The sequence below is a fragment of the Protomyctophum bolini genome, assembly GCF_963924005.1.
Source record: "Protomyctophum bolini genome assembly, chromosome: 19".
NCBI lineage: Eukaryota > Metazoa > Chordata > Actinopteri > Myctophiformes > Myctophidae > Protomyctophum > Protomyctophum bolini.
The window spans coordinates 23,474,897-23,483,101 of NC_137880.1; the positions used below are offsets into that span (position 1 = coordinate 23,474,897).

Genomic DNA, 8,205 nt, shown 5'->3' on the forward strand with positions numbered 1-8,205 from the left:
TACCCTGGGTTCCTCTATTCACAAACTACAATTAGTACAGAATACAGCCGCTAGAATTCTCACCAATATACAAACCGCAGAGCACACATAACACTGGTACTGGCTGAACTACACTGGCTCCCTATCAAATCCAGAATCGATTTTAAAATCCTTTTAACAACCTATAAAGCACTACATGGCCTAGCCCCAGTTTATATCACAGGCTTACTGGTGGCAAAACCAAATGTAAGACCCCTCAGGTCCTCTGACAAAGGCCTCCTGAATATTCCTGTGACAAAACTGAAAACCTTTGCAGTGGTTGCTCCCACACTTGAAGGTTTCAAGTCCAAGTTAAAAACTCACTTATAGGTTACATTTTATCTTGTAAACTTTTATTTTGACCATCATTGTTGTCAATTTATGTTTCTGCTCTTATTCTTTGTTGTGTTTGCTCCTTTGTGCCTTGTTTTAACTTGATTGTTTATATTGTTGTTTTTACTGTACAGCACTTTGTAACTTTGTTTTGAAAAGTGCTCTATAAATAAAATGTACTTACTTACTTACTTACTTACTTACTTACTAACCATGGCAACCCTGGCCTCGCCCGTGCCCTACTGTGATGTCATCAATATACAACAGAAGTCACAATGGCTCTTACAGTACTAGTCAATTATTACTCAGCTAAATAACTACGTACAAGTGAAAGTTGCTACAGATCAAGGCTTTTTCCAGAAAAATCCCAGAAAGTCTAGTAAAAATAGCAGATGTACAAGCTCACACATCACATCGCATCACAACTTGTTGTGAAATTGTAGATCTTCTATTTTCACAAGTATCCAATAATACAAAAATACAAAGTATAGATCCTCAAAAACGTTCAAGACTCAAGTTGTACTTTGTTACTGCCCACTACTTGTTAAAAGTTCATTGGTGCCCTCTACTGTCCTTTGTGTTATGAGCACAATAATACAGTACTATCAATAACAACACTAGGGGGCACCATTGAACGCTACCACATTCAGGAAAACATCACTCAATGTTGCTGTGTCCATAATCTTTTATGGTTAAACACATAGCACATTTATCCTTTTGTCTTATCTTACTAAAATGCAGAGCAAGACATGAGGCAACTTTGACATGAGCATGGTGCACTGAGGACCAAAAATATATTTGAAAATGTGAGTAGAAACAATGCAAATGGTACAATGTATACAAATGAATTACTCAAATGGAAAACATTAAGTAATATAATGATGAATATGAAAAGAGATGGAACTGTCCGATACAAATATACACGATCCCTGCTCACCGATAAAAAGCAGCACATACCTACTGTAACTCCAGAAAGCATGTTATGAAATACCTTCACATGCAAATCAGGCTGCTAGGTTGACCAACCAGCTCCAAGGCAAAAAAGCCAATGGATGTTCTGTGTTTAAATCCCATGCACTCAAGATGCCAACATGCAAATGACAAAGCCATGCGGCATGTTCAGATTGTGAGTTCAAGCCCCCTTAACCGACATAACTAATTTGAAACCAACTACTAGAGTAAAGCTTGAAAGATTATTGCAGAGAATAAAGGTGGTTGTCTAGATCTAGACTCTAGATAGGTCTTAATCTGTGGTCAGCATTTGACTGAAGATGCTCAATTGTGAGTTCAAGCTGAGCTAAGTTCCTGAAGAAAGCTAAAGGTCATCAAGTATTCACAGTATTCCCCAAATATAGTGGATAACAACTCTTAATATATCAATTTGTCAGGAAGAATAGCTGATATGTATAAATTATACACTTTAACTCCACCTTAACTATCTTTCCTTGGAAACAACAGACAGCTCAACCAACAACTCAAAAGTACGCTCTCTGGTGGAAAACCAGAGGGAAAAAGACTTGAAAGGAATGTTCACACGGACGACCAGGTTAATACAAGGATCTTTAGTGAAATTCTTCGGTTCTTACAAAGTATGTTACACATGAAATATGTGACAAGAATGATGAAATATGGTAGGAGAGAGAATTCTCCGTACCGCAAGAGCTTCTGAACCCTGTTACATCATTTTACAATCAAATATATACAATTCAACATGTCATCGTTTATCAGAATGCAGTGTCCCTTCTCCATAGGTCGAACAGCGTGATTAGAGTCTGGCGTCATCAGAGCTAAACAACAGATCATGTTTTTGACTGGTAATCATGTTCCATGATTACGGATTCTGTTGTTCACGGTTTATCTCATGGGGTGAGAGTGTCATTTAGGTCAGGTTGTTTCCTCCAGTTTGAATCAATCTGGAGTGGGTGACAGCTGATAATAGAATGAATGAACATGCAAAAACAGAATGTCCCTACTCGGTGACAGGGCAATCCTGTACACCAGAGCGAGGACAATTTTTAACATTACATTAATATGTGAACATAAGATATTGAAGATAAATATCTATCAATAGCAGTGTGGCAACACTGTACATCTAGAAAGATAGAAATTAAAGTTAGGCTCGGCTATGCTGAACAAAAGTTAGGCTTGCAGAAACATTGTCCATCGAACACAAAATCTTGCAAGGTTACTTGTGTGTGATGGTTCATGGAGTTTATGTTATGCGTAGAAGCTTTAATCTGGTCCTGTGGTCTTCATTAGTTGCCAATGTAGCCACATAAACTCTATAGTGTCCCTGTTCTGGGCATCATGTGAACATCCGGCAAAAACAGGCGAACATTCAACAACAATTAGCCGATCTACAAGCTCACAACATGCGATATGATGTCGCAGAGCTATCAGATTTGGTGGAGGGGAGTCAGGGGACCCAGTACAGACCCCTGGGGTTCTCCAGTCCCATGTTGATCAACATGGGTCTTAGTGGATAATATCTACAATTGAACTTGTCTTTAACGGTCACCGCATACAACCTAGTGTCTGTTGTGTCTTCCACCTATAGTAGACACATCCCAACGCTGCCCTTTTGTCTCCTTCCCTCCACCTGTTTCAAACAAACAACTGTAAGGGAAATGTAGTCAGTCCTGCTAACGTGTCCAGTTGCATTTGGACATGGTTAACAAAGTATGGTCAACAATCGCTAGGATTGAGGGTGCTGATGGCCAAGTGGTTAAAGGGATATTGACTTAAATTCATGGATCCTGACCAGCAGTTGTTAATGGTTATCGACCTAGATCGATAAGACTCGTTTTGAGCTTGTGGATCTGCGTTTTTTTATGCTTTTGTGTGGCGCTGTAGTATGATAAAGTAGGCATTAAAGGTTTAGTTCAGATTTTTGGACTTAAAGCTGTAGGAAATACATACTGCCATTAATTGATTTGATTGATTTCCTGAGTCCCGTGGTGGTAGTTATGGTCTTGTTTTGGTGAATAGTAGTTTCGGTCATTTTGTGGGGGTCTGGGGGTGGTGGTCACGCATAAAAAAGAAATCATCCACAAAACTAGCATCATTTGTATTGTTGACCTAGTTCTACCATATAGTGCAACTTTCGTTCAACTTGGAACTCTGGAACTAACTATCACATGGAACTATTTTTTGTGTCCGGTATCACTATGCCAGCAGCTGCTCAAAACCAAACCCTTTGGATTTACATATAAATCATCACTTGCACAAGCAGATGGGTGGAAAGGTTCAGTTACTGTTCCACTCAACATTATAAATGTCTCCATGGCTGATCTAAAGTCACTTTTTTATGCCAGCCCTTCTGGAAATGGATTAGAATTTGTTCTAGATGGTTTGCTGTGAAGTCGCACTAAAGTTAACTAATGGTGTAATAGGCAGAAAACCAGGAAAATACCAGGCAGGCAGGTGAGATGTGAGAACACCTTGCTAATGAGGGTAAGTGTACAAAATAAAGTGACTATTGACTGTATGTAATGTATGCTCATATCTGTGTAAAGGAATGGACAGCCAAGAACACCAGTTGATTTGTATAAAAAATATATAACATTTAATTTTCAGCTACAAAAAAAACATGTAACATTTTGGTCACACTTCTCAATAAAATATTACAAAATACTGTCAACAAAAAATACACTATCGATACATTTCGAAGCAGAGAACGAAATAGGACATTTTGGCCTTTTAAATTAACTTAAAAGCTGTACAAATATACACAAACATTTACAACATCAACAATAGAAAAAGGAATGAAATCACAATTCTTCCAGTCTTTTTTTTCTCGTCTGTCTTCCTCTTTCTGACCTGAATAAAAGTCAACATCAGTTACATATATTTTTTTTTTAATCTGTTTTTCTTCCTACTCTCAGTGCCGTGGCAAAGCATGCCCACCATGTCTCTGTAATGAATACTCAAGTCGCATGCTGAAAAAAGCCGATCTACCAGCGCGGTGAGCTTGTAGATTGGCCATTTTCGGTCTTAAAATAAATCAGGTGTATCCTACACACCCAGCACACACGCTCGTGCACACACACACACACACACACACACAAACACACACACACACACACACACACACACAGCCCTCTCACTTCACCTCTCCCTGGGCGGAAACCCTGACCTTCTTTTCACACTGCGAATTGAGAAAACAACATAGACATGGAGGACAAGGCCAACATTCAGGCCTGTGCTAATAAAGACAGACAGACAGACACACACACACACACACACAGTCACATGCACGCACACATGCACACGCGCACACACACACACACACACACACACACACACACACACACGCATACACAGGACACATTCAGACCTGTTTGAACAGGGGAACACTGGCCTGGCTGTGGACCGCCACATTCCCTCTGCAGCTGCTTACAGTGTGCAGGTCTGGTCTTTATTTTATTTATTTTGTGGGCGGGGGGTTAGGCCTCAGTTATACTTATTGGCGTGCCGTTGTCGTGCTCAGTAAATGGCAGATCTACAAGCTCACAAGGCGTCACAAGACGTGATGTGATGTGAGCTTGCATATCTGCTATTTACAGAACGCAACATCAGTATATATGCAACTTAAGTATACATCAGGCATTAATCAGCTCCCTCATTTTGAGAGGTCAGAGTTATTAAAATGGGGTGAGATCATTTAAAAAAAGGAGAATGGACAGGTTTAACAGGGACATGGACACACACAGACAGACAACAGGACATTAACCACTTGAACCCTTTTGGTTTGGTGTACTAGATAGAAGATCTAGTATTGAACCTTGGGGGGGACCCCAGTCAACTAACTATATAGGGTTTAAGTGGTTTAAAGGATGGGTGGTGGGGGGTGGGGGGGTAGACAACCCGACAGCAGGTTTGTCCCCAAAAGATAAAATAGAAGTTATAGTGCAGGATTCACTTGGAGCTGCCAGGCAGCCCTTTGTCTGGACTCTATAACAGAGGCCGGTCGCACCGGCCATTCAAACACACCGACACATAGACATAAGTGTCTGGACTTCTGGAACGTGTACAATGAGAAAAATAAAATAAAAAACAAAACAAAAAAAGTCATTACTGAGCTGCAAAATGAGATGGAGTTCTGTTGTGATTCAAGTCAAGAGCTCTCGTGGACGGAGGGTTCGGGAGGAGGTGCACGTTTTCCGCGGGTGACGCTCACGCCATATCTCCCATCATCTTCTTGTAGTACATGGACTCGAAGATGTCGTTCTCACCAGGGCAGTTGTGGTGGCAGGCGCAGGACTTGATGAACATCATGTGCTTCTTCATGACCTGCCCGTCGGGGCACTTGAACTCCATGGGCAGGGTGGTGGTCCTGTGAGGGGTGCAGCAGCGGCCGTCCAGGCACACGCCACAGAACTTGGGCCTGTAGGATTTGGTGGTGGTGCAGCCGGAGATCTCGAACTTCATGGGCTTGGACAGCCGGGGGGTGCGGATGCACTTCTTTCCTTTCTGTTGGGGCGAACGAGCGAGAAGGGGGACACAAACGTAAGCAACAGGATAATTTTTTAATTTTCTTAACACCTAATTAAAACAGTATATACTTTGGTTTAGGTATAGTGAAAACAGCCGATCGACAAGCTCACGTTTTGCGTTGCGATGCATTATGAACTTGTGAATTGGCTATTTCACTGAATGTTTGCCTATAGTTTCCGCCTATTGTCCCTTGTGTGTGAAGCTTTAAGACGTTGACTCACCCTGATACTCTGCTCCAGGTGTGATTCACAGGGTCGGACCATACAGAGGCGGCTCTGCTTCTCCAGGCGGCAGTCTCGGTTGTCGTTGGTCACCCTGGTGGAGATCCCCAGCCCACAGGTCTTGGAGCAGGCGCTCCACTCAGTAGTCTGAACCAGACAGTTCTCTCTCATCATAGATGGGTCCGGGCCATAGGTCTCTTCCTCTCTGTAAGCTGAAAACACCATGGGAGGAGAAACAGACAATTAGAACTGCTCTATGCCAAAACAATGTACAAATAATGACAATTATGATAGTAATCATCATCATTATCGTCAAAAGAGAATAGTGTCTAGTGTCTACTATGGTGAATGTGAAGGGGAAAAAGAACACAGGGAATTTGTCAATTCCTCAATGGGAATTAGCTAATTCATCAGTGAATTATCCAATTCACCGTTTCACATTCACCATGACATAAAAACCAACAACAGCATATACAGTAAGCTAAGACTCACCGGCCAAGGCAGAGCCCATGAAGCTGTGTTGATACGGGGAGTCACACACCCACTCCTCGCAGCACTTCCCTGGGACTTTGACTCGTCTCGGCATGGGGCAGTCGGGGCTGGGCAGCCTGACGTCCATGGAGCAGAGGGGCACGCAGCCTACGGCTCCGTCCATGCAGGTGCACTGGTACTTGCAGCTGCTCTGAAAGCTCTCACCACTCTTGTACACCATGCCTCCGAAGACGCACGTGGCACCGTCTTTAGCTGTGGAGGACAAAGGGGGGATGAAGTCAGGATTCGGTCCATACAGTCCATACTGTACAGTGTGCAAGCATGCAATGTACCGTACTGTAATCCCTTGAGTAAACCAATTCAGCAGACACAGTAAAATCCTCTGTGTTAGTTTATCCTTTTGTACAAGTGTAACCTAAATGGAGCATTACTAGTCTGTTTGGTTCCATTTGTACGTTCTCTGAGTTAAATTACTGTGCATGTGTGCTCGAGCAAAATGGTCGTTATCGAGCAGAACTAACCTGTGCAAACTCCAATCCGCCTGTTAATGGGGGAGCCAAAGTCACAGTAGAGGCCTCTGTGCGGGTCACAGATGTCCCTCTCAGTGCAGAGCTCTCCCATCTGCTTGGCACACACCCTGCAGCAGCCACAGCTGTCCAACACCAGGCTGACCCCCAGGGGACACTGTGGAGGAGAGGCCGGACACACACACTGGCCACTGCACTCCTGAGCCGAGGCCTGGATAGAGAAGAGACACACTTAGAGTTAGATGGAATGTTCATGGGTTGTGTCATAGTAGTGTACAGTAGTTACACACACACACACACACACACACACACACACACACACACACACACACACACACACACACTTGAGCAGCCCAGCATTAAATGCATATAGTAGACACGTGCTTAGTTAAATCTCCGCATTAATACAGAACACAATGAAATGCATTTACAGTTCCGTTCTGTTTAGTTCTGTTCCTCTGACAACTAATTAGATTTCTGGTATTCCTTTTCATTGCCCATGTTTGTCTGACTTAGACACAAAAAAGCACTATATTTCTTTGGGCTTACCATGTAGGAGAGCATGATGCACAGGAAAGGCAGCAACATAATTTTGTTCATTCCAGCAGACATTTTCTTTTACAAAAAAAAGAGTCTTCAGATTTCTTCCAAAAGTCTTCCTTGGATTTGGAAAGTCTTCCTTTAGTCTCAAGCGTTTGAGCGTCGAGCCTTGTGGAGTTTAGTTTAGTTTCTGATCAAGCTGATCTAGTTGTCAATTTGTCTTCGTAGTGCTTTTCTCTGTAGCTCTAGTCGTAGTCTCCTTATTTCTTTCTTTGTTTCTTGGTCAAAGCTAGAGTTTAGCTTCAGTAGAGTAGTTGTAGTTGTACTGAATTCTGACTGGGGAGCTTTGCCCCCTTTATACTCCCTGGATGAGGTGGTACGTCACTTGGGGGCTGAATGGAGAGTCGGCCCTAGACAAACATGAACATAGTTGGCATTCTTTCCTCGCTTCCTGCCCTCAGCTCCAGACATCCCACATTCCTCCGTCTGAAGGCTGTGCTTCGCTGCATGGCCAAACAACACACTCTCTCTCTCTCTCTCTCTCTCTCTCTCTCTCTCTCTCTCTCTCTCTCCGCTCA

The 8,205-nt window shown here is 42.8% G+C and overlaps 1 protein-coding gene across 1 annotated transcript; it reads right to left on the bottom strand.

Moving 5' to 3' along the window:
* Nucleotides 1-3,889: 3,889 nt before the first annotated feature.
* ccn2a (cellular communication network factor 2a) lies at nucleotides 3,890-7,940 on the bottom strand. The gene is made up of 5 exons (XM_080790168.1): nucleotides 7,637-7,940; nucleotides 7,082-7,298; nucleotides 6,561-6,812; nucleotides 6,069-6,280; nucleotides 3,890-5,823 (listed from the first exon to the last, which is right to left on the bottom strand). The coding sequence occupies exons 1-5, from the start codon at nucleotides 7,697-7,699 to the stop codon at nucleotides 5,527-5,529; spliced, it is 1,041 nt and encodes a 346-aa protein (XP_080646294.1). The 5' UTR covers nucleotides 7,700-7,940; the 3' UTR covers nucleotides 3,890-5,526.
* Nucleotides 7,941-8,205: the final 265 nt, after the last annotated feature.

Excerpts from the sequence above, each read along its gene's own strand:
- ccn2a (XM_080790168.1), bottom strand. The coding sequence starts at position 7,699 with ATGTCTGCTGGAATGAACAAAATTATGTTGCTGCCTTTCCTGTGCATC. Across the intron at positions 7,299-7,636 it reads GCATCATGCTCTCCTACATG|GCCTCGGCTCAGGAGTGCAG; the intron begins GTAAGCCCAAAG and ends TTCTCTATCCAG. Across the intron at positions 5,824-6,068 it reads ACCTGGAGCAGAGTATCAGG|AAAGGAAAGAAGTGCATCCG; the intron begins GTGAGTCAACGT and ends TCGCCCCAACAG.